At 49.5% G+C, this 26,357-nt stretch overlaps 1 protein-coding gene across 1 annotated transcript in view; it reads right to left on the bottom strand.

The window, feature by feature from the left end:
• rims1b (regulating synaptic membrane exocytosis 1b) overlaps positions 1–26,357 on the bottom strand; it is a gene marked incomplete at both ends in the record, with an annotated part of 56,921 nt that overhangs the window by 1,919 nt on the left and 28,645 nt on the right. Inside the window, 25 exons of the mRNA XM_079730069.1 lie at positions 333–445; positions 646–790; positions 3,499–3,716; positions 7,931–8,086; positions 8,635–8,795; positions 9,299–9,402; positions 10,337–10,443; positions 11,182–11,295; positions 12,201–12,269; positions 12,900–12,977; positions 13,283–13,372; positions 14,946–15,074; positions 16,321–16,401; positions 17,004–17,066; positions 18,443–18,559; positions 19,100–19,256; positions 20,947–21,003; positions 21,547–21,700; positions 22,663–22,834; positions 23,209–23,339; positions 24,281–24,396; positions 24,535–24,581; positions 25,002–25,058; positions 25,186–25,309; positions 25,948–26,047. Of these exons, the coding sequence (XP_079586195.1) occupies positions 333–445; positions 646–790; positions 3,499–3,716; positions 7,931–8,086; positions 8,635–8,795; positions 9,299–9,402; positions 10,337–10,443; positions 11,182–11,295; positions 12,201–12,269; positions 12,900–12,977; positions 13,283–13,372; positions 14,946–15,074; positions 16,321–16,401; positions 17,004–17,066; positions 18,443–18,559; positions 19,100–19,256; positions 20,947–21,003; positions 21,547–21,700; positions 22,663–22,834; positions 23,209–23,339; positions 24,281–24,396; positions 24,535–24,581; positions 25,002–25,058; positions 25,186–25,309; positions 25,948–26,047 (2,860 nt within the window). The remainder of the gene's footprint in view (positions 1–332; positions 446–645; positions 791–3,498; positions 3,717–7,930; positions 8,087–8,634; positions 8,796–9,298; positions 9,403–10,336; positions 10,444–11,181; positions 11,296–12,200; positions 12,270–12,899; positions 12,978–13,282; positions 13,373–14,945; positions 15,075–16,320; positions 16,402–17,003; positions 17,067–18,442; positions 18,560–19,099; positions 19,257–20,946; positions 21,004–21,546; positions 21,701–22,662; positions 22,835–23,208; positions 23,340–24,280; positions 24,397–24,534; positions 24,582–25,001; positions 25,059–25,185; positions 25,310–25,947; positions 26,048–26,357) is intronic.

Here is a 26,357-nt window from a genome sequence, read left to right as displayed (position 1 = left end):
TAGCATCTTATCCTAGCTATCTTTGTTGTGTACAGGGAATGGGTTAACCTAGCGATTGTTAGTGCTGGGCACTTGGTTCTATGAACATCTTTTCTGTACCGACAGCGATACATTGTTGTTTCTCTTTCTTCGGACAAATGTACTTTGTCCGAAGAAAGTGTCGCAAATGTCGCTTTGGATAAAAGGGTCTGCTAAATGCCTTGAATCTAAATGTGAATGTAAATAAACTCTCCAAACAGCTCCAACTGCTTTCTACAAAACAAGGAACTCTAGGAGCACCAGAGGAAGACCAAGAAGAGGAGATGATAGAACCAGGGAGAAGAGGGACCGACCTATGGCGGGCGTGGCCAGTGTTTGCCGGCCCACGAGCTGAGCCGGTCCAAGGCCGTCCAGAAAGTCGCTGAACTGACTGTTGGCCCCCAGATTGACCCCGGAGAAGATCAAACTGAAACACACCACACACACCCCCACATCCACATCTTAAGACTCTTTTGTTTCACAGCATGGAACAGAAACGACCACAAAACACAGAAGGACATAGGAAAGTCATCGTGTTTAATAAAAAGGGATAGGTTGTGTGGGGGGATGGGCGGGGTTGAGAGGATTAGACTGTTGGAACAGGAAGAGGAGATGCGGTTTACTGACTTCCCCTCCGAGTTGTAGCTGTTCATGCTGCCGTTGTTGGACTCGCGGCTGGGCTGCCGGCTCATGTTCCTGCTCAGCTCCACCGCCATGCCCGTCTCCGTGCTCCGCTGGATCGGAGCGCCTTTCTCCTTCTTACTCTTCCCCTCTGCAGGGACAAGGGGGACAAGTGTGTGAGTGAGTGAGTGAGTGAGTGAGTGAGTGAGTGAGAGAAAGAAAGAGTGGTAGAGAGAGAGAGAGAGAGAGAGTATTAGTGTGTTGTGTGTATTTTTGTGTTAGTGAGTGAGTGAATCTGAGGGTGTGTGCGTATGTGTTTTTGTGTGTTGGTGTGCTTGTTTGAGTGTGCTTGTTTGAGTGTGTGTGTGTGTGTGTGTGTGTGTGTGTGTGTGTGTGTGTGTGTGTGTGTGTGTGTGTGTGTGTGTGTGTGTGTGTGTGTGTGTGTGGGTGGGTGTGTGTGTGGCCGTTCCAAGAGGGGAATTGAAAGTGAAGTATTCCCTGAAAATAACCTTTTTCAAATCCCTTATTTAACCACTGCAACAACAAAGAACAGTGTTGTGCAAGCGTTTTGAACTCAACACAAAAGTCACTCTTAAGGGGATTCAGTGGCCCTCAGTTAGAAGTTCGCTCTCAATCTCCAGAACCATCAACCAACCGGTGACCAGAACCATTTATACTTCATTACAAGGAGTGGAACTATGTAGAGTTGTTCCGTTAATGATACCAGCATCGGAAATTCCCCCGATACGGCGGTACTCGGGTACCGCCGAGTGTGGATTGCAATCGGTATCGGGAAGACATTTTTCTATCGGAACATCTCTGGAACTAAGTAGGGGAAAGCCAGCAGGAATGCAACGACGGTGGGAGACTGCCGTTGAGCTCGTTCACCTCCTTGTAGTCGAAGAAGCAAAACAAACAACTGCAGCACGTGACGTTGAGACCGGGCTGGCGGGTTCTCAAGTCTCGCACACAACGTCCATGGGAGCCGTTTCTATATTTATTCACTTCTGCTTCTCCCGCAAAACGAGGCTGTTCTGCTGCGAGCGAGCGGAAGCAGGACACCGTGGGACTGCGAGGGTCCTGTGATGTGTTCGGCGTATGAAGTGAGGCCAGAATCACAGAAACCACCCTCCACCTCCCCCCCCCCGGCAACAGAGGTAAACAGGAAGCCATTGAGTACAAAGTCAACACCCCGGATTAAAGGGTTGAGGTGGGGGGGTCTCACAGAAGTCCTACGACTATGAGACGTGCACCTCCTGAGACACTCCGTACCCCTTAGAGTGCGAGGGGTATAGAGCAGTCCAACTTTTTCTACGAGTGTAATAATGTAAAAAAATAAATGACGCGTGTGCGTTCTATTTGCCAGTGTTAACATTAACATTAAAAGGGTGCAAATTCGCACAATTTAGTGAGAAACATGGGCCAGTGCTTCATGGAACGGTTGGCTAATTTCTTCCAACTTAAGAACCACGACACCAGGGGAGGCTCAGAGCATGTAGAGGCGAGTCCCATTCAAAATATATTCTTCCCGAAACTTAATTTTTTTACATTTTGGAGTACCCCCTGCAGTACTCCAGAGTACCACTCCGGGAACGCGTACCCCCATTTGAGAACCACTGGAATAGAGCAACCACCGGGGTGAAGGCAAGAGGACAGGGATGGCGGTTGCACGCTCACGAGGGAATTTCAAAGTAAAAGTCACGATGCTGCATTCGGTGGTTTTCTGGGGGATTTCTGTTTTATTTGGAGGAAAGACTAAAAGGAGAGCAGCACAACAAAACGGTCTTTTATATATTTTATCAAGCCCTGATTCCATTGTGCACTGATATCCAGACGCACACACATCCCCGGGGGGCGCCCCAAGCCACACGTCATATCATGAGCACAGATATAAAAGGGTCGGCAATCAACAGGAACCGAGCGAGAGAGGAGCAAAGCTAAATCCGTAAAGACGGAGCCTGCCGTGCCATTCTGGACCATTTAATCAATGATAACGGCAATATTTCTGTTCTCCACCCCCGACGCTGCCACCGTCCCACCGCGGGCGTTCCTCGCTCTCATGCATTGTGTGTTACGGGGAAGAGCGGAGAGAACAGACTGAAAGCCTTTCATTTGAAGCCTCACACAGCAGAGGCTTCTCTTTCCCCACAGCCTCGCGGCTCTGAGGGAATCCGGGCTCGGTCTGACGTTTTCTGCGCTTTGAAGCCTCCAGAACGCATCGCCTGGTTGGTGGAGGTGGTTTCAGGACAGGAGGCGGATGTTTCTTTATGCAGTTGAGTGCGTGGAATAGCGGATAAGTGTTGGATCCTTAAGTGTGTAAAATACATTAAACTGAGATCTGAACGTTATTATTAAAGTCACGACGGTTTTTTTTACATTTCATCATGTAAGATGTGTACTGAATGGGTGACACTGTATACAACAGCATACAATGGCCAATACATTTATCCACAATGTTATGTATAATGCCTTTAAATTGAGTATTTACATTGCTTTATATTGATTTATTTTCATTTTGAAAGAAACAACACATGGAGGCAAGGGAAAACACCATCTCTCGTTCGGTTGTTTAGAACTGAAAATCCGGTTGCCCGGACAACGTGCCGTTTTCACCTTAGCACTCTAATGAAACCAATTTAATTCAATTCAATGAAATGTACTAATGTACTATATATCAACGTACTATTTGAACTGAACTGAAGTAAATTCAAAGTCAATACAATTTAATTCAAATTCAATGACATGCACTACCATCTGACTGAACTGGACTGAAACTGAACTGAACTATACTCTGCTTGTACTTGTACTGCTCGTGTACGACTACGTACACAAGGGGGGGGGGGGGGGGGGGAGTCTCACCGGGGCCGATGATCTGGGAGGTGCTGCGGCTGCGGCGGTTGCCCACGATGGCGACCACGCGGGCGCTGAAGCTGGAGCGCCGCTTCTTGGCCCCGCCCCCCACCGTGCCCAGCGCCGTGTCCGATTGGCTGCCGTCGGTTCGCTCCTGGGCGTAGATCTCCCCGCTGACGCTGGAGCTCTTCAGCATGGTGCGGCCTGCAGACGCCCGCAACTGGCGGCTGGAGGGGGAGGAAGAGGAGGAGGGGGGGGAGGAAGAGGAGGAGGAGGGGGAGGAGGGTTGAGGTGGAGGAAGAGGTGAAGAAGAGGAGGGAGGAGGAGAGGGATGAGGTGAAGAAGAGGGGTAAGAGTAAGGTTGAGGAGGAGGGTTGAGGTTAAGAAGAGGAAGAGGAGAAAGATTGAGTTGAAGAAGGCAAGTAGCTGGCGGTGAACTTAGATCTCCGCCCCCCCCTCCCTCACACAACAGATGATTTTGGGGTGAAAAGGGGTTTTGTTGTACTGTACCTTTTGCTCGGATGAATAGATGAATAGAATACATGTACAGAGGTGGTGAACAGACGGGTGCTGAACAGGGGGTTTAGGTTCAGTATATTTGACGTTTAATGAATCATCACGCGTGTTCGATTTCATTCTGATCGGTCATTCCAATCTCCCAGCGACAAAATATTGACCAACTAGTAGTCGCTAAAATTTTGTTTAACGTCACAAATATAAAGTCACATTTCAAACATCAAGTCTCTCCAGAAAAACGCGATTATGCGATCGCATTCAACGCATAATCAGCCAAAGTCCCCATATTCATGCGGGGGCCGCATTTTTTCAAATATGCCGTACTTTCACCGCATAAATTGCAGATTTCAAAATATGCGGGGCTTGCATGATTTCATAATCCCCGCATTTTCATTGCAAAAAAGTCACATATATCTTAGCAGAAAGTGTTGCGTTTACTTCACACAAGAGCAGCCATTTCCCCCTGTTGCCATGGGAACGTTATGAAGTGACGTAATTTCGCGACGTGAACGTCATCGAAAAGCTGCATTTTTCGCAAGTTCCCGCATTTTTTCGCAAGTTCCTGCAATTTTTGCAAGTTCCCGCAATTTCATCGCATAAAATTGCATAAATATGCAGCATATTTCATCGAATTTTTTAAGAAAAGGTGCCGCATAATCAAGGATTTTTGGCCGCAACAATCACAAAAAAAACGCCGCATTTTTCTGGAGGGACTGCAAGTCACGTTTAAATGATCAAGTCCCGTTTCAGATATCAAGTCCCGTTTCAGATATCAAGTCATGTTTAAATTATCAGGTCACGTTTCAAACATCAAGTCACGTTTAAATTATCAAGTCTCGTTTTAGATATCAAGTCCCGTTTCAGATATCAAGTCCCGTTTCAATTATCAAGTCCCGTTTCAGATATCAAGTCCCGTTTCAGATATCAAGTCCCGTTCCAGATATCAAGTCCCGTTTTAGATATCAAGTCCCGTTTCAGATATCAAGTCCAGTTTTAGATATCGAGTCCATTCACAAACTCATCCCATAAGAGAATCGTCATGGGAACGGGTTGCTGCTGGCAGGCTCTAAATTAAACTGCAACACACACGCATCGCTCTGGTCCCTCCTTCTCAGGCGGAAGATGGCGTGGCTGAGGAACCCGCTTCGGACCCCCGGGGGCCCCAGGAGCCTCCGCACGTCGGCCCCCTCCGAGGGGCTGAAGGTGCTGCAGGACGCCCCCGACACACTGCCCCGGCCCCCCATCGGCTCCCCAGGCTCCACCACCCCCACCGCCCAGGGGTCGGGGCCGGGGGCAGCGGGCCCCTCTACGGACCCCTGGTGGGGAGGGAGGGTGATGGTGGTTGTGGTGGTGGTGGTGGAGGAGGGTCTCGGGGGGTCTGTCTCTGGGGAGGGGCGGTGGACCGGACTGGGGTCACACTGGCCGCATGCGAGGAGGGGTCTGAGACATGCAGCGAGACACAGCCTGGTACGGCCACGGACAGGTGGACACACAAACACAACGCACAACACAAACACACACACATAACAATGACGCACACAGGGAGAATATGCAGGGTGCATATGGATTATGATGTCAAGAAGGCATGGGCTGAGAACTCAGAAAACATGTATGGTTTGGTTGGATAATGTATGCATTCAGAATGATTCCATTGTGTTTGTGTTTTCCTGTTTTGTACTCTTTGCCGAGCTGTTATTTGTGTGCCAAAGATCCAAGTTTCCATGCAAATCCCTTTTATTTAGATGCATTGTCTTTGCTGAGAAATGACTATTATTCTTAATTAATATTAATTAATGGGAGGACACATCTCAGTAATTGGATTCATTCCCATACCAATTAGGAGTTATGTGTAGAAAAGGTCAACCAAAGGGAAAGGGCGCGTTGGATGACGAACACAGAGAGACGGCTCAATAATGGATCGCACGATCAATCTCCTCGTGTCAGGGTCTGACTGTTAGCTCCGTGTCGCAGGTAAAAATACCCTCTTCCGTCCAAAAACTGACCCCAAACCAGTCTCCCGATGCATTATTAATCCATCCGTCTCTTTCAGATCTGACCCCGGAACCAGGCCTATTAATCCTATCAATTATACAGAGGCCCAGTGATGAACCAGCAGAATGGAGGGGCTGTTTCCTAAGCTCTGAGGAGGCAGCATTCCATCCCATAATGAGAAAATACGCACAAAACCACCAGTACACGTATCGTTCCTCCCAGTACTGTATAGGGAAAACGTAACCAAGAAAGTCGCATTCAAATGCCCCACTATCGCTCAATGCGGATTTGAGTACTAAAATATACCTCAATATCATTATGGTTTACTAATACCACCCCCCACACCCCTCTTACGCACTTATTGTATGTTGTACGTCCTGGAAGTTAATGTAACTACTTATTTTATGTTGTACATCCTTGAAGTTAATGTACCCACTTATTGTATGTTGTACGTCCTTGAAGTTAATGTACCCACTTATTGTATGTTGTACATCCTTGAAGTTAATGTACCCACTTATTGTATGTTGTACATCCTTGCACTTAAGAACAATAGTTCTTAGCATCATGTAGCATCTTATCCTATATATATATATATATATATATACACACCTTTGTTGTATACAGGGAATGGGTTAACCTAGAAACTGTAAGTGCATGGCACTTGTTCCATGAATATCTTTACTATACCGACACCGATATATTGTTTATCCTTCTAACAAATGTACTCATTGTGAGACACTTTGGATAAAAGCATCTGCTCAATGCCCTCAATGTAAATGTAATGTAAAGAACCCTATATATAAGCCACATACAGTATATCCCTGTCTTCGTCCATACACGAGCGCAGGTCTCCTCCTAGTCCCCTCCCCCCAGTGTGGGTCCGCTGGCCGCTCAGGGACCCTCTGCCAGACTGGGTCGGAGGTGGGACCCCGTCTCCCTGGTGCCCCCACACCTCAGCGCATTAGCGCGCTAACTAGCTGCACTCTATCACCCGCTGAGCCCCGCTGCGACGGCCTCATCTGGCCGCGTCAGCACTGCCCTCCACCGCCCAGTCCCGGGGCCGGTCCCTCGCCACGGTTGGGAGTGTGTGTGTGTGTGTGTGTGTGTGTGTGTGTGTGTGGCCGTGTGTGTGGCCGTGTGGCCGTGTTTATTTGAATGCCTATGCATTAAGGCGTGTGTGTGTGTGTGTGTGTGTGTGTCGAATTGTGTGTGTGTGTGTATGTGTGTGTTTAATTGTGTATATGTAGTCGTGTGTATTTGAATGCCTATGCATTAAGGTGTGTGCGTGTGCGTGCGTTTGTCTAAAAGCAAACTACAGTTTAATATTGGTATTAAAGGTAGTGCTTGGCACTTGTTTCTATGAATATCTTTACTGTACCGACAGCGCTATATTGTTTGTTGGTTGGTTCTCTATCTTCTGACAAATGATCCTATTGTAAGTCACTTTGGATCAAAGGGTGCTAAATGCCCTGATGTAAATGTAAATGTAAGGGTGTATGGGTGGTGTGAGTGTCTGCGTCTATGTATGTACGTGTGTGTGTGCGCGCGCGCGTGCGTGTGTGTGTGTGCACTTGCGTACCTGCATGTGTGTGTGCGTTTGTGTGACCAGACATAAACCCTTACAACAAGACCTCCTCTGAGGATTACAGGGAGAGGTGGTGACCCCGCCCCAACCTGGGGGCCAGGGGGAGAGCTAATACCCCAACCTGGGGACTAGGGCCAGGAGGGGGGAGGTGGTACCCCAACCTGTGGGCCAGGAGGGGGATGCGGTACCCCAACCAGGGGACCAGGGCCAGGAGGGGGGAGGTGGTACCCCAACCAGGGGACCAGGGCCAGGAGGGGGGAGGTGGTACCCCAACCAGGGGACCAGGGCCAGGAGGGAGGAGGTGGTAGCCGTGGAGGAGCACATGACGGGGGTCCCGGCCCCCTTTACCTGGACTCCTCCGTGTCTCCGGTCACCGTGTGTCGGCGGCGCTTCAGCTCCTGGGAGAAGCGTCTCTTCCCCGCCGACCTCCTGCTCCCCTCATCCATCCCGTTCACCCCCCACGAGATCCTCCGGTCCTTCTTCTCATCCTCCAACGACTTGGACCTGGGTCCGTCCGTCGGGGGGGGTGTGTTTGTGTGTGTTTGTGTGCGTGTGCGTGTGTGTCAGACAGAGCATGCATGGCAATAGTGACATGCAGAAGAGGCATGCAAAAACAAAAGAACAAAAGGAAAGACAGCAGATACCAGATGAGCATGCAGAGGGGAACCGAGGGAGCATTCTGGAGGATTAAGGGTTTTGTAGTTCTGCTTTGTAGTTCTGTTTTGTAGTTCAGTTTTTTAGTTCTTGACACAGTTTAGACGTTGTGTGTCTTCATATGTGTTTTAAAGCTCTGTGACAAATGCTTGTGTTTTGGAATATGTCTATTTAGCATTTTTCCCGATTTGAGTATAGCTTGCATAAAATATACTGGACAATAATGATTTTTGTAAAAAAAAAAAAAATCCTACAAGCTTATAATATACGTTGTTTGATGTTTGTGAATAAATCATAGGTTTCGGTCGTGAAAAGTCTCAACCCAACCAGGAGCGTACACTTGTATACAACCTGGGGCGCAATGTGTGGGACAGACACGGCAGCCAATGGGGACTGACCTGAGCCGGCCCCTGGGTCGCTCTGATTGGATGGACATGTAGCTGGTGCTACTGAGGCGGGAGATACTGCTGGCGCGGGACATGGCCGACACGTCGCTCATATCGCTGTCTGACGACCGGGCGGACATGTTGTCACTGCTACGCCTCCTCTCAGCGTACATCTGGGGGGGGGGGGGGGGGGGAAGAGAGAGAGAGAGAGAGAGAGAGAGAGAGAGAGAGAGAGAGAGAGAGAGAGAGAGAGAGAGAGAGAGAGAGAGAGAGAGTTAGGTTCACAGTTTCATTCGGATGCTGTCATTTATTGGAGAGGAGGAAAGCAGATGGTTTTTAGCCAATGATGGATTCAGGGGCTCTGTCTGGGAAACCCAGAGTTCTTATTCTAACCTAGAGCAATCAGTGAAACAGAGTTCTTATTCTAACACAGAGTTCTTAGTGAAACCAAGTAATGTTAGTCTAACATGAGAGCCCTTACTGACCATAGAGTTCTGGCCAACGCATAATGTTACAACTTCCACTGTGCTGTCCAAAAGGTTCAAGGCTTATTACACTAGACTTTACTTTACCCCGTTGCTCTCAGCATTATTGTACTGATGCTTAGCTTTGCTGAGTTCAAAATCCAAATGAAATCATAAATCCCAAAGTAAGGAGGGTGTATCTTGACCCTGACCTCGCGTTTGGTCTTGAGGTCCGTCTCGGGGCCAGGGGGGGCCGAGGGCCGGTAGGAATGTACTTTCATCTTCACCAGTCGGGCTCGCTCCTCCGCCGCAAGGGCTGAGAGAGAGAGAGAGAGAGAGAGAGAGAGAGAGAGAGAGAGAGAGAGAGAGAGAGAGAGAGAGAGAGAGAGAGAGAGAGAGAGAGAGAGAGAGAGAGAGAGAGAGAGAGAGAGAGAGAGAGAGAGAGACACACAGACAGACAGACAGACAGAGAGACATCATTAGATGAACTGATAGATCTCAGTGACAATGATCTCAGTTCAGTGAAACACAAGGCCAGCGGTGGTGAGATGAAGATGCAGAAAAGCGTTCCTACCACTAGGGGGCCAACTTTGTGCCAAACAGGGAGCAAACATTAATAGTGACAGAATACTATCTAATGACTGGTTGTGTCGTGGTAGAGATAGACCACTGGCATCGAGAGATGTGGACATCTTAGAAACCCCGCTCAGACTTTGAAGGTTGTTTTCGCATACGATTGCATATCTCAGTTACTTATCTGCCCACATACGTGTGATAATTGGATTTTAATACTGCAGGATGTGAGGTAACATGCATCGTGAGGAAAACATTGGCTCTGCGAAAGTAAAGTCACTAGGCACGTGATATGTGGCACATACACCGAGTTTTAAATAATCAGCGAATCACTTATGACGTTACCTGGTTTAATAGCTACAGGTTCTTCATGGACGAGTAGATTTACCAAGAGAACCAGAGAAATGACGTGAAGGAGAGAGAGAGAAGGAAAAGGATGGTAAGATGAGCACTGGACAAAATGGCTGCAGGAAGGCTTGGAATGGAGAGGTCATTCTTTCATATGTCTGAACATACAGGGACAAACACACTCACACACACACACACACACACATCATCATCACTCTCTCACGTACACATACACTCAAACACACACACACAAAAACACATTATCATCACTCTCTCACACACACACACACACACACACACACACACACACACACTGACGAGACGAGCACCTTGCTCGATGCTGCTGCTCTTGGCAGGGAGCTGGGGCAGCTTCCTCCCCCTGCGACCTGACGAGGGCGACTCTGTAGGAGAGCAGGGGCTGCCGTGGGAGTTCGCTCTGGTGGGAGAGAGAGAGACAGACATGCAGCAAAATATAGAAAATAAATAATAGGATACATGGAAAGCCTCTAGGAAAACACAACCAAAATCGAGCCAATAATCCACCAGTACATGTTCAGATGCGTGGGAGTTATTCCGGTAATAATAAATATGTACTATGAGGCAGTGGTTCTCAAACTTTTTATACCGCGTACCACCACAGAAAATATTTGTCTCCCCAAGTACCACCATTATGACAGATGTTATAAAATATAACAAAACACAGTAGCGCAGGCCTCTTCTAATTCCTCTGCTTACCACTTGACAGCGCATAGATTGAGAACCACTGCGATAAGGGATAAGACCCATTAGTTTTCCGTTTTCCTTACACGTATTGTAATTCAAGGTCTTGTAATTCCCTTGCTGTAAAGAAGCACATATATAGACCTGATGCACGGATCTGGTCTCAAGAGTGATGTCTTTATATCTCTGGATTTACTGCAATATCAGTTGGAGTACTAACTATCATGAACGAAAAAGAAAGTCCAACAGACCAAACTACAATCGATCACACCGGCAGACATTACGAAGAGACTTCCCTAAAGCAGCCATTGAATGTACGATATCTCAACTACGAGGACGAAGACACACGCGTGGCCATTCTCCAACGGGTGAGGTGGAGTGGAGGAAGAGGAAGAGGGACGAGGGACGAGCCGAAGGCGGGGGCGGGGGTGGCAGTTCGGTCGTGAGCATGCACCTGTCGAGCCGCGGCGAGCTAGGACAGGACGTGGCCAGAGGCGGCTGGCCAAAGGGCCTCAGCAGTCCCTCTCTCCCCCTACTGGCCCTCAAGATGGAGGTGGGCTGGATACGGCTGGAGGGTCGCACGGAGCGGACCGCCACAGACCGGCCCAGACCAGACCACACCAGATCAGAGGAGGAGACAAAATCAACGACATAACAACCAAAGGGGAGTGAAACCGGAACGAAAAAAACAGAAATGGTAGAAATTAATACCATGAAGAAACTGTTGGAAATGAATTAATATCATGAGGAAACTATTCGAAAATAACATATTAGAAATATCATGAAGAAACTATAAGAAAATAAAATACTAGAAATAGACAGATATCATGAGTAAACTTTTGGAAAATAAAACATTAGAAATATCATGAAGAGACAATGAAAAAATAAACTATTAGAAATAAACAAATATCATGAAATAACTATTGTAAAATAAAATAGAATAAATGAATAAATAATAAAGATATCAAATGAATACAACTGAAGGAAATAATGATCAATTACATTGATAAAAAAATAATCAAAGCAGGTAAGATGTCTATCTAACCCAGAGCTAGGTTCCCAAAGTACAACAGTAACACTGAGGAGCGGCGAGGGGAGGAATCACACGCCCAGCACACGAGGACACGCATAGAGGTGGCCAAGCAACCTCCACACACTAGAATTAATGTACACTAAGCAGTGGTCTCACACCCAGTCGCAGGCCACAATGAGTGAGTTAGTGAGTGACTGAGTGAGCGAGCGAGCGATTGAGTGTGTGTTTGTGTGTGTGTGTTTGTGTGTGCATGAATATGAAAAAGTGAGTACGTGCGTGCGTGCGTGCGTGCGTGCGTGAGTGAGTGAGTGACCGAGTTTATGTGTGAGTGCATGAACAGCATGTTTGTATGAATATGAGCAAGTGAATGAGCGAGTGAAAAAAAAGGCTGGTGTACCTGTGAAGGCTTTACAGTGAATGAATGAATGGGTGAATCTTACCTGTCCCCCTCCAGGACTTTCTTGCTGCTTCTGTGGCCGTTTGGCTGAGAGCCATTGGCTGCCTGCCTGCTGTAGTGGACAGGGTATGCACCGAGATGGAGAGAGTGGGGTGGGGCACAAACACACACACACACACACACACACACACACACACACACACACACACACACACACACACACACACACACACACACGATAATGGAGACGAGGTAATGCACAAAAACATAATAGAGAGTAATGAATGAGCTCATGATGGCTGTAAAATGCGCATGAGAGATCGGAACACCTGAAGCACACTCAGCGATGCAGTGGGAGCCACCGCCAGCTAACGGAACGAACAGCAGAACCCAAAACAACATCGAATACAGCGACGGGCTCGGGGGAAAAAAAGCGTCTCTCAGCGGCGAACGTTTCCGCAGAAAAGAGAAGGGAGATGGATGACCAGGATCGACACACGCTTTGACCACGGAGAGAGCGGAAGAAGGAGAGGGGCAGCGGCACTGGTCGGCACAACACAGCTAGCTACCCCCCCCTACTCCAGAGTTACTCCAGAGCTACTCCAGCGAGCACCACGGTGACAAGGAGGGGGGTTTAGGGGTGAGGATGAGGGGGAGGGAGGGGAGGAGCAGAGCCTCCGAGAGGGGGAGTACGATGGGGGCGGCGTTTGGGGGGGGGGGGGGGGGGGGGCAGGTCTGGTACCTCTCTTCCTCTAGGGATGCCTGCTCTATAAGGATCCTGGGACTGGGGGGTCGCCTCCGGGGCAGAGAGTTAGAGCCCCTGGGGGGATGGGGGTGCCCGGTGAGGCTGGTGGTGTCACCCGGTGGGAGAGCCAAGGAGAAGGCAGAGGGGGGGGGGGGGGAAGTTGTTAACGGGTCCATGGGTGTGAGAAAGGAGCATTGTGTTATGTAGCCTGTGTTAGCGTGATGTATCGGGGGGGGGGAAGAGAGAGAGAGAGAGAGAGAGAGAGAGAGAGAGAGAGAGAGGAGAGAGAGAGAGAGAGAGAGAGAGAGAGAGAGAGAGAGAGAGAGAGAGAGAGAGAGAGAGAGAGAGAGAGAGAGAGAGAGACTAACACCCATCCTTACCTGTCTCTGTCTGTGTTGTGGTAGTTGTTGTCTGGTCTGAGGCAGGTGGTGCTGGCGCTCCTCACTCTGTCCAGTGACGGCTGCAGGTCACTGCACCGCCACAAGGTGGCAGCAGAGAGGTTGTGCGACGCAGACGAGAGAGAGATAGGACAAACACGGAGAGAAGGAGAGAGGGAAAACATTTAGCAACGCAGACTCGAACCAATTCATGAAATACGTTCATAAAAACAAAGTAGCAGAACACAGGGTTAATCGTGGATGAGGTGAATGAAATAACCGTAAAACAGAACCGGTGGAGGTAGAGATGAAAGTATAAAGGAGGGAAGGTATATTTCGTACAACGGCAGATATATATAAATATAGATAGAGATCGACATAGCGGTAGAGGGGGGGGGGGGCGTGTGAGAGGGGATAACAAAGCGATGCGAGGCGGTTCAGGGACGCCGCGCTCCGGAGAGCCATTGATCATCAGCAGACACCGCTCACGGCCAAACCGCGCCGGTCCGCCCAGACGGGAAGGCTGGGGGGTTGCTATGGGAACCAGGTCTAAGCGGAATGGTGGAGGTGCCGGATGGGGGGTGGGGTTGGGCTGTGTGTGTTAGTGTGAAACGCTGACGTATCGGTGGGATGGGAAAAGCAAACGAGAGACAGAGAGAGAGAAAGAGTACGAGAGAGAGGAAGAGAGAGACACACACACACAGACTTCAGATACATGTAAACCTTTTTTTGTCATCATGGCAGCCCCCCCTCCCCCGGGGGGAGAGAAAGAAGCATGTTTTAATGCCAATACTTGTTCTTTTGTCATTTTTTTGGTTTGCCATTGTCTCGGGCCAGATGGTCCATCTCCCCCCCTTCCCTCTCCCCCTCCCCCCCCCCCCCGTTCAACGTGACATCACTCGTACTGGCGGCCAAATCGGAGAGGCCTCCCATGGGACGGCCGTTTTGAGCGGACGCATGGAACAGCGAGGATTACTGCGAACCCCGGCAGCCACCACGCCCGTTGGAGTACATCGCAGCCGCCTGCGCATGGCGAGGCCTCTGCCTTACCGCAGTAAGCCCGGAGGGTGGGGGGGATGGAAGGGGTGGGTGGTTGGTTGGGGGGAGGCACGGACCAGGTAGTGGGGGTGGGATCAGGGATGGTGGTGGCGGAGGTGTGGGGAGGCTGGGTTGGGGGTGGGAGAGTCGAGGGATGCAGGCGTCGGGTAGTAATCCAGCAGGGCTAGTGGTGGTGGTGGTGGTGGAGGTGGTGGAGGTGGAGGCAGGTCTGGTGGTGGGGGAGGTGGTGGTGGTGGTGGTGGTGGTGGTGGTGGTGGTGGAGGTGGTGGTGGTGGTGGTGGAGGTGGGTCTGGTGGTGGTGGTGGTGGTGGTGGTGGAGGTGGTGGTGGTGGTGGAGGCAGGTGTGGTGGTGGAGGTGGTAGTGGTGGTGGTGGTGGTGGTGGTGGTGGTGGTGGTGGTGGAGGCAGGGCTGGTCACAGTGGTGGAGGCGGGGGGAGGGACCAGGTATTGGGGGGAGGCTGCAGGGGTGGACCAGGGATAGAGGCGGGGGAGGGGATCAGGAAGTGGCGCCGGCAGTAGTGTGTGTGTGTGTGTGTGGGGGGGGGGGGGGGAGTCAAGGACAGTGGTGGGGGAGGTGGTGTGTGGGGGAGGCGGCGCTGGCTCTTACCTGACGGAGACCTCGTCAGTGAACCTGAGCACGCGTTGAGGGAGGAGAGTGCGCGGGACGGCGCTAGCAGCCTCCTGCCTACCACACACCCCTGCCGCCTTGGCCTTTAGGCACACGGGCAGCGTGGAGCTACGGGCCGGGGGCCGAGAAAAAGGCATGCAGAAAATAGAGCAAAGCAAGGGAAAATAATGCACAAAAAGGCGTGGCACGTGCGGACTGGTGACAACACGTAGGAAGTAAAAACAAGAATGGGTGTTCCGTCTACCCTTTGTTTGAGGGGACCGACGGGGAGGTTGTGTGTTCAACACAAACAGCTGTGTGATGAATTGTGAATACAAACAAACAATGAGAAGGGAAAAGCAAAGCAAAACAAAGGGTCCGGTTGTTTGTCACTCGAAGGGGGGGAATCCCTGATTTCATCATCCGATCCATGTCGTCTTAATATCTGAATGCACTACTGCCCTAACAACGGATGCTTCCTTCCTGTGACCTATGACCTCGATCAGGGAGGAGTCTACTCTTACATAAGGAGCCGATAGGAGCACTTCCTCTGCCCCGAGACCAGTGGGGCTGATGCTGCCGCTGCAGAGCAACGTATGGCCGGAGATTACATGTAATGCTGCTTATGTAATCCACATTATTGTAGCTCTCACAGTGGTTAATGCACACATTAGAGAGTGAGGGACAGAGAGTGAGGGACAGAGAGAGAGTGAGCGACAGAGAGAGAGAGGGACAGAGAGAGAGAGAGAGAGAGAGAGAGAGATATAGGGGTCGGCACACAATGGATTAGAGCGCACGGAATACAATCAGTCGTTTACTTTTGGGATTTGAGGGATTGCTCATCGTATGTATTCCTGCTGTCCTCTTTGCTGAACGAGTAAACTAGTAATCCTGGTAGCAGTAGTAGTCAAATATAGAATTATAGAAAGTTGTGATAGTATTAGTAGTTGTATTAGTGTTAGTAGTAGTAGTAGCAGTATTAGTAATAGTATCTGTAGTAGTAGTATAAGTCAATTCACTCCGGACAGAAAAACAAAGGTCAACATATTCATAAACTCCAACATTTCCTGGGTGCAAACAACCTCCGATCATCATGTGATAGCAACACATGATATCCAGGGTTAGAACCGCCCTATGCTACCAAGCGCACGTTGGTAGCATAGCAACCACGACAGCAGCAGGACCACAGCACTCAGACACACAATCACACCAGCCATTGTTGTCACACACACACACACACAAGCCACGCAACTCACTGTGGAACACAAGAGGGGGGATTGGACGTGTCGAGAGACTTTAATGTCAGGGCCCAGAGTACACTCCACCAGGGGTAAGGGTTTTGAGGGAACAGTCTTTGGGTCGACCGCGGGCTTACCTGTAAATGCCTTTATGGATACCGTTAACGAGCAGGGGCATTTTGGGAGGCAACGTGTGGCTGCTGTGTCTACCCACGCCCCTGCTTTGTGAGTTAGGATGCACATGCACGTCGAGGAGAGAATGAGAAAATCAAAACGTAAAGCAAAAGAAGAGTGGATAAAGTGCTTTGAGTGAAAACCACCGTAACAGATCCATGCAGAAAATAAATAGAATTTGTTTCGTGTCCTTTGAGGTCAGGCGTCTTAGCTCCGCCCCTCTTCGTCAGTGTTGTATTGTTTATTATAACGGGTATTCAACTTATTTAGAGGCTCCGGGGGTGTTTGTTAAGCAGGAGATAATGGAAAATGCGCTTCTTCCGTGTTCAGCGTGTATTTATAGGTGCGCTCTGTTATAACTCCACACAAAGCTCTCTTAAGTGACTTAAAATATCTCTCGGAGCATAGAACTTTGTGTTTGCACAGCGGGGGGGGGGGAGATAACGTTTGCGTAAGCTTCGTTATGAGACACCCGAGCAAAACACACCGCCATTAAAAAAAAAAACTCAGTTTGACATATTTATAGGATACCTAAGCTCAGTGTGACCCTTTGGAGGAGGAGGGTGTTTGGCCGAGGGAGGCAGCCCCTTGTGCTCACCCCAGCTACGTTCATGTGGTTGGTATCGTCTTGTATTTTATGTTTTACCTGTTTGTGTGCAGGCACTCAGCACTCCCGCCCCGGATAGACCTGTGCGTCTCCAGGACCTCACTGTCATAGAGCATGGGCGATGACAGCCAATCAAAAACAACCCAGGAACGCAACATGAGACGATGGCAACTCAGACACACACATGGACACCATGAATGAGAGAAATCATGAAATCATAATTCTGAAATCGCTTGGGTCATATTATATATTTTAAGTGAGCTGAAATGGCTGTTGTTATTGATTGTTAGTAGTAGTAGTAGTAGTAGTATAAGTGAATACTTTTAATACAGAACCAAAATATCTCACAGCCAAATTAACAGTTATAAACGCCTTTTCTCAAATCCAGGCAAAGTAAAATTGGAGTCCATACAATTAAACCTTCATCAAAAATTAAGCCCAAATAACCAAACTGAATTGTTCTTGGAAAGATTAATAGTGGTCAAAATATGAAGAAATAAGCCAGGCTCATCTTTTTAAATAGTATTTTACCACTACATCCTGTTTTATTGGTATTCACTCATTACATTATATAAAACATTATATGTTTAATCTGTACAGATCTTCTGTTCCCTGGGTCTGACCCCTGATAGGTTGATTCTACTGTGGTTAACCTGACTAGTCCTCTAGCACTCCAGCATGGACCTGCTCCAACGGCAGGCAGACAGACAGCAGGTAGGACAGACAGCAGGTAGGACAGACAGCAGGTAGGACAGACAGAAAGGGGGTAACCAGACAGACAGCAGGTAGGACAGACAGAAAGGGGTAACCAGACAGACAGCAGGTAGGACAGACAGCAGGTAGGACAGACAGAAAGGGGGTAACCAGACAGACAGCAGGTAGGACAGACAGAAAGGGGGTAACCAGACAGACAGCAGGTAGGACAGACAGAAAGGGGTAACCAGACAGACAGCAGGTAGGACAGACAGCAGGTAGGACAGACAGAAAGGGGGTAACCAGACAGACAGCAGGTAGGACAGACAGAAAGGGGGTAACCAGACAGACAGCAGGTAGGACAGACAGAAAGGGGGTAACCAGACAGACAGCAGGTAGGACAGACAGAAAGGGGGTAACCAGACAGAAAGTAGGTAGGATAGACAGACAGACGCCAGGTATACAGACAGCCAGCAGGTGCGACAGACAGACGGAGAGCAGGTAGGACAGACATGAACAGACAAGACACACAGCAGGTAAGACAGAGAGACAGCAGGTAGGACCAACGGACAGATGGACAGAGAGACAGAGGGACAAAAAGAAGGCAGGATTGACAGCAGGTAGACAGACAGACAAATAGGAAGTAGACAGACAGATGGTAGACATACAGACAGACAGACAGGTCGGGTAGACAGACAGACAGGAGGTAGAAAGACAGACAGACAGAGAGACAGAGGGACAGACAGCAGGTAGAAAGACAGAGAGACAGACAGGTAAGGGCTTACCTATCCTCGGAGTACTCGTAGTCCGAGTCCCCGGAGCGCTGGCGCTCCAGGTGGGCGTCGTGGTAACGGGCCGGGGACAGGGAGTGGTTGCGGTTGTGGTGGATCTCGTCCAGGCTCCTGTTGGATGGACGAGGCCAAACCCAGACAGACATTCACGTGCTCACTCTGAGACACGGAGCAGACACTCAGCCACACCTGTTGAGTGATTCCTCTGCAGATAGACGTCATGAATGAGCAGGGAGGGACTAGCCATGTAGCTCACTGGTACATTTCAGAAACGAGGGTCCGAACCTACAACCTTTCAAGCGCTCTCCACTGGCCGGATGAGGTTTAACATAGCTTTGCCTTCCCCTTAATGTATACCACTTTGTTCACCCAATGACTCCTGTGTCTTTTTCTGCACGTATCGTTTACTGTATTACTGTGAGCACTGTTTAGAGAGAGCGCCAGCCAGCCAGCCAGCCAGCCAGCCAGCCAGCCAGCCAGCCAGCCAGCCAGCCAGCCAGCGATAGAGACAGCCAGCCAGCCAGCCAGCCAGCCAGCCAGCCAGCCAGACAGACAGACAGAGATAGAGACAGCCAGCCAGCCAGCCAGCCAGCCAGCCAGCCAGACAGACAGACAGGCAGACAGGCAGACACAGACAGACAGACAGCCCACCTCTGCATGGGTACGTGTGCGGGCCTGGACCGGGCCTTGCAGGAGTCCTCTCGGTGGGGGGAGACGGAGCGGGAGCGGTGCTGCGGGGGTCTCTGCTGCTCCGGGACCTCCAGGGTGCTGCCGCCCCTCTCACGCTCCCTGGAGCTGCGCTCCGCACCTGCACACACACACACACACACACACGCACACACACACACACACACGCACACAAGCACACACGCACAGAAGCACGCACAAGTGCCCACACACACACACAAGCACGCACGCACGCACGTACACAGACACAAGTGCGCACACACACACACACACAGAAAAGCACGCACACACGCAAGCACACACAAAAACAAGAACAAGCACACGTACACACACACACACACACACACACACAAAAGCACGCATACGCAAGCACACACGCATACAACCAAACACACACACACGCGCACACACACACACACACACACACACACACACATTCACACACACACACACACACACACACAGTTAGTTGAGTGCTGGGCCCCAGCCTTGTTCCGGGCAGTGCGTCAGAGTGTGCAGCGGTGGGGGCCTTAGCACCGGGGTCAGAGGGCGGGTTGCACCCCACCATGCTGGTGCAACCCGTGGCCGACCCACTGACGCAGCCCTGGACCACCGGAGCCCAGTGTGGCCCCCCCGCCAGGCGCCGCCACGCTGCCTGGGACGGCACAAACATCGCCGCCGGATGTTTCCCACGGGCGCCGGGAGCCGTCTGTCGGCAGGGCGGTTTAGCGATGCCCGGGTTGCCATGGCAAACGGCGGGCCTGTTGCTATGTGCAAACTCTTTTTGTGGAATCGGCCGTAAAAGACGAGAGGCACCGCGTGGCGGCGGCGTCGCTTGCGAACGGGATATCGCCTGTAGAGGAATTCTAATCAGCTAGCCCAAGTGTTTCCAAGGCCAAATGTGTGTAAAGTGTTTGCATATACAACAGGGCCCACATCTGGCCTCTTCTCATACGATACCACTCTAATCCTGGGATCCCACTGATTGCGTGGCATCACTGATCACGTGACGCCACTGATCACGTGACGCCACTGATCACGTGACGCCACTGCAACCATGTGACATCCCTCAAAGCAGGGAATGCCATTTTTTCCAAAATGGCATTGTTACCCTCTCCTCGCCCAGTGATATCCTACGAGCCAGAGCGACAGACAAACCCAGCCTTTGTCAACGCACCGCGCCCCCTTCTCTGCCCCCCTGCGGAGGGGGAGAGCGTGTCGGGCGCGGCCCAGAGCATGCGGTGGTGGGGGGTGGGGGGGTGGGCAGTGGGGAGTCAGTGAAATGGCGGTGAGCAGCTCTGCTACGGTCTACCATGCCCTCAGTGCGGAAACCAAGCCGTTCTACTCCAGTGTTTCTACCAGCCCAGCAGAGGAGGAGAGGGGAGGGATGGAAGCTTCAGCCCCAAGGGAACGAGGACGTTAGTGGGGGAGGGAGGGGAGACGGGGACGGCTACCTGGTCGTAGCATGCTAATGCTAACACGGCCGATGAGGTGGACGATTGACGACAGCCGTGTCTGTAGCTTGAGATTAGTTTGAGATTAGAGATTAGTTTGGGGAGAAATGATCCATATTTGATATTTGGTCGCGAGCTAGTGCTGATAATGCACGGCACACACAGAGGGAGAGAAATTTAAGCGTGCGTGTCATTTTTTTTTTTTTTTCCCAGAGAGAGGGATGTGGTAGTAGATCAAGAAGAAGGGATTTGGGGAGGGCTGGGGGAGGGTGGGGAGTAGAGGTGTCGCTCTCACCCAGTGCTGGGCCACTGCGTCAACTACCAGCCAGTGGTCAGTAAAACATGCCCCCCACCCACCTTTAGAAACTACCGATAAACCATCATCAAACTCAGTATCAATGATGCGATGGGACCCTGCATACACACACACGCGCACACACACACACACACACACACACACACACACACACACAGACGCAGACATAAACACATACAGTACATATTGAGGCTGAAAGATCCACTGTTCAGTTGCCGTACCGCACAGAAGATACAAGCTCACGGAACGGTTTGCAGGAGTAAAAACAGGTCGGTACGTAGGGAGAGTTACAAAATACATTTTCTTGTGCTACATATTGTGTTTTCTCTCTCGCTCACTCTCGCCGAATCTCTCTCTCTCTCAATCTCTCTCTCTCTCACGCACACACACACACACACACACACACACACTCAGACGCGCACACACACACACACAAGCAGGCGCACACACACACACACACACTCAGACGCGCACACACACACACACACACACACACACACACACACACACACACACACGCAGGCGCACACACACGCAGGCGCACACACACGCACACACTCAGACGCGCGCACACACACACACACACAAACACACACAAAGGAAAAGCCATTTTGTTGGTGTTTTTTTTTTTGCACGCATACTCTGCAGTTTCTTGCTGGGGCTGTCTCCATGCAGGTGTCTGCGCGGCAGGTAGGGCGAGGGCTGGGGAAGAGGCAGGGAGGAAACGTCATGGCTCTGCAGCTTGTACCAGTGAGGAAGGTCATCCAGGGCGGCCGTCTCCAGCTCGATCAGGATCTGGGAGCAGGAGGACACGAGGAGGGACGGAGAGGAGAGGAGGAGATGGGAGGGAGAGGGTTAGAAGGTTAGAAACAGAAGCAGGGATTGAGATAAGCAGGGCAAGGCACGTGTGAGGAGGTCAGGGTTTGCCCGTCATGGGGTTGGAGTACGGACATGCAGATCGAGGGGAATGTAAAAGCGTGTTACAGAGAGATGTTGGGTAACTGCAAAGCTTTTATCTGACCTCCGAGCTCCCAGCTAGCTTTGTTGTGCACGGAGAATGGTTTAACCTTGCAATTGTTAGTGCTTGGCACTTGGTTCTATGAACATCCTTAATCTACAGACAGCGACATATTGTTGTTTCACTTTCTTCTGACAAATGTGCTGATTGTAAGTGGCTTTAGATAAAAGCGTCTGCTAAATGCCCTAAATGTAAATGTGATATGTAAAGCATTTGCGTTCATATTGGTCTTTTTTGAGGTACTTCATGATTGTTCTGATCCTAATAGGCAAAGTCGACCTAGAGAATATCACCGCTAAACGCCATGAGCCTTGCATTCAAAATTATAACTTATTGGGATGAAATGTATGCATTTGCGATTTTTCACATGGACAGTTAACCGAGTGTACATCGTGCTGACACAACTTTATAAACTGGTTTTACAAATACACTACAGAGCTGTAGAGATGTTTAATGCACACTGAGGAACTCTGAATATAAAGTCAGGTAATGTCAGACCTAGGCAGACCACCAGTCTTTATACGGACAACCAACATTAACCACTCACTAATGACAGAAAACAACTAGCTAGTTAGCTAGCTAGCTTTAAAAAAAAAAAAAGTATACACAGATCTTTTCGTTTTTTTTTAATTTCCTGAGTACCCCCCCCTGCAGAACTCCAAAGTACCCCCAGGGGTACCCCCATGTGAGACCCACTGCCCTAGTGTGTTATTCTAACACAGCATGGGGGCTGTCCCACCTCCCCCATGAAGTCGCTCTCCTCCTCCTGCACGCGGGGCTGGTCCCACACCGTGATCTCCAGCATGCGTTCTCTGAAGTCCCTCCGGTGGACGTGGGAGTACAGGAAGGTCTGGTTCCATTTGGGCTCCACGCTCTTCTTCACCGTCTTCGTCCGCCGCTTGCTCTTGTCGCTGGAGCGGGACACGCACACACAAACGCGCGCGCGCACGCACGTACACACACGCGAAGAAATATAGACACGCACACACGGAAACACACACACGCGGACAGACCCATGCATACATATACACAAACACACACACAGGCACACACAGGGATTAGGATTTGCAGTGAAAATCTTTTTTCTTAGAACCCGATTTCAGTCAATTAGCCCATAATAATTCCTCTAAAGGGAGGGTTGATAGGAGCCCTAGGGGGGTCAGGGCGCCAAGCGGTCTCAAAGGGTCAACGGTGAGGATGAGGACTCTCTTGACCATGGACGTTGATCATCCATTGCAATCGCAAGGTACTCCACGTGGACGTGCTCAGCGCTGATCATCATTACCTTCTGTCGGGGAGGAAGTACATCTTGACGTAGGGGTTCAGAGGTCGACCATCGGGCCGGGGCGGCAGGTCTTTGGCTTGAAGAACGTTGACAATCAGCTGATGGCCCACCTTGTCGTAACACAGCTTCACCTGGGAAACGTCAGCGCAGTTAGGGCAGAAGTGTGCCTCTCTCTGTGTCTAGGTGGGGACAGTCAGTGTCTCTGTTAAGGTGAACCTGGCTCTCTATCAGGGTTAAGGTAAACTCAATCTCTGAGTCTCTGTCTCTGTTAAGGTAAGTAAAATCTGTGTCTCTAATTAGGGCTATTTAAGTATAGTCTGTGTCTCTATCTGTGTCTATGTGAGTACAATCTGTGTTTCTATATGTGTCTATTTAAGTATAATCTGTGTCACTATCTGTGTTAAGGTGAGTACAATCTGTGTCTACATCTGTGTTAAAGTAAATCAAATCAGTGTTTCTATCTGTGTTAAGGTAAATACAATCTGTGTCTCCGTCTGTGTTAAGGTAAGTAGAATATGTGTCTCTATTTGTGCTAAGGTAAGTGCAATCTGGGTCTCTATCTGTGTTAAGGTAAGTACATTCTGTGTCTCCATCTGTGTTAAGTTAAGTACAATCTGTGTCTCTATCCGTGTTAAGGTAAGTACATTCTTTGTCTCTATCTGTGTTAAGTTAAGTACAATCTGTGTCTCTATCTGTGTTAAGGTAAATACAAGCTGTGTCTTAAAATGTGTTTAGGTAAATACAATCTGTGTCTCAATATGTGAGTACAATCTGATCTGAGCTAAATTCCCCTCTCCTACATCTGTTCTCCTTCAATCTTGTAGGGAGGTTTTCCTAACTCTATGGGAGGCTAATAGCTTAGGGATGAGCCATAAAAGGTGCCCTGTGAAGCCCTACGAGGGTGTAAATGTGATTAAGGGCTCTACCAATAAAATGTACCAGACTGTGCATCTACTCATTCATCCTGAACACCTTCCCTTCAGCTCCATCCACCCTCCCTTTCCTAGCTCTTCCATCCAGCCTCCCTCCCTCGGGCCTAGTGATGCTGTTCCGGTGGTGTAGCGGTACTCACAGAGAGCTGTCCCGGCAGTATCAGCGGGTGGTCTCGCAGGGTCCCGGGGCTGGTGGGAGACATCACTGAAATGGAGGGACGGTCCATCTTCTGGGACTCAAACGAACTGGAGCCCGCTGTCGAAGAACGTGACAAGGGGGTGTTGATGTGAGGATCCCGCCCACTAGCGGTGTTGTTATGTGAGAAGGACTTCTGCAAGCGGGAGGGTTTCTAATTAAAAACAGTGTCGTGAAGAAAATGAAAGGGAGACTCACTCGATTCTAAAGGAGGGTGGGACGATTCGGGACTTCTCGGAATAACTCTGTGGATTAAGAAGGCGCGTTAGTAAACTGATTTGGATAATCGTAAAATGAATGTTCGAAAGTTGAACTTGATTGAGTCATTGCAGTTTATCTCTAAGGGGGTAGCCATTGTACATTAGTTTGTGTTCATAATGTACAATGAGGGGACCCAGTTTTAACTGGAGGACAAAAGGACAGGATTGTCTTTAGTGTAAGGTTCATGGAGACCAACAGCTTTATGGTATGAGAAGAGTAGGCAGGCAGATGTGTTGACGTACAGAGATCAAACACACACACAGAGAGTATTATGGGATAAATGGGAAACGGAGAAGGTATTTAGAGGGACAGTCTGAGCGGGGTTGGGCGAGCGAGGAGTTGAGGTAAGGCGTCAGGTGAGAGAGGGGGGTTGTTCACTGGTCAGGTAATCAACTCTTACTTACTCATAGGCTCTACACACTTTTCTCAAGACGTTTTTGGATATAATTCGATGGATAGAGCTTTTAGATAAAGGAAGGAGACACGATAAAAAAATTGTCTATGAGCAAAAGAAAAAAACACTTCAACACAAACAACACAATCACTGTGAAGCAGCAGAATGATGCAGGGTGCTGTCGCCGCTCTTACCCTACAGGTCTGGACACCACTATCTCCACCTGGGGCGCGGCCTTCGACTCCAGAATGATGTTGTATACCTCTTTCTTGGTTGCTCCAGGCAACGACTTGCCGTTCCACTGCAGAACTTCGTCGCCTTGGGAGGAAGGAGGCAAGATGGCCGACAGGAAGTAGGTTAACAAACGATAGTGGGACCTTGGGGATGAGCTCAGTCACGATTCCTTTGACACACAGGTTGTGGTTTAAAAAAAAATTACATTTAGCAGACACTTTTATCCAAAGTGACTTACAATAATTACATTTGGCAGAAGAAAGAGAAACAAGATATATCGCTGTCAGTACAGTAAGGATGCTCAGACAAAAGTGCCAAGCACTAACAATCGCTAGGTTAACCCATTCCCCGTATACGACAAGATAGCTACAATATGCTAAGTACTATTTTTAATTGCTAGCACGCAAAACATACAATAACTATGAACATACAATAAGGGCATACAAGCATGTTCGGTTGTTGGACACAACCACCTCCAAAAAAGCTGTTTGTAGCTACTGTTGGCAGAGTTTTAAATCCCTGGTAACAATGCACTAATCTGGGCACCTACAGAGTAATGTGGGCCTCCTTGCTGTGTTGTGTTGTACCTACATTTACATTCACATTTAGGGCATTTAGCAGACGCTTTTACCCAAAGCGACTTAAAATAGTACAGTTGTCAGAAGAAAGAGAAACAATATATCACTGTCGGTACAGTTAAGGATGTTCATAGAACCACTCACCTGCTCTCAGATGGCCCACAACATCTGCCAGGCTTCCCTTCTTTACTTTAGTGATGAAGGCCCCCAGTCGGCCCATCGCTGTCATCTTGCCCCCCACCACCTGAAACACACATGCAACAGCAAGAGAGAGACAAGAGGGCAGAGAGAAGGGAAGAGAGAGAGGAAAGAGGGAAGAGTTAGAGGGAAAGAGATGAAAGAGGATCGCTTCTTTAGTCTTCTCCAGTTTTGGGCTTGTTGAAGCATGTTTCAATTCCGAGTGGAGTTCAGCTGTAACATATTTCATTCTCACCAAGCCATACTCCTTAGACAGCAGGTCAGTGCGATATATTGCCTATTGTCAGGCTGCAACTGGCTGTCACACTTACTTATTAAGTATCCTATATAGGATATTTAGGTATCCCGTATTGTGA

This window comes from Pollachius pollachius (assembly GCF_949987615.1).
Source record: "Pollachius pollachius genome assembly, chromosome: 2".
NCBI lineage: Eukaryota > Metazoa > Chordata > Actinopteri > Gadiformes > Gadidae > Pollachius > Pollachius pollachius.
Note: the sequence above shows the minus strand (reverse complement) of the source record. Positions and strands in the feature narration are given on the sequence as shown.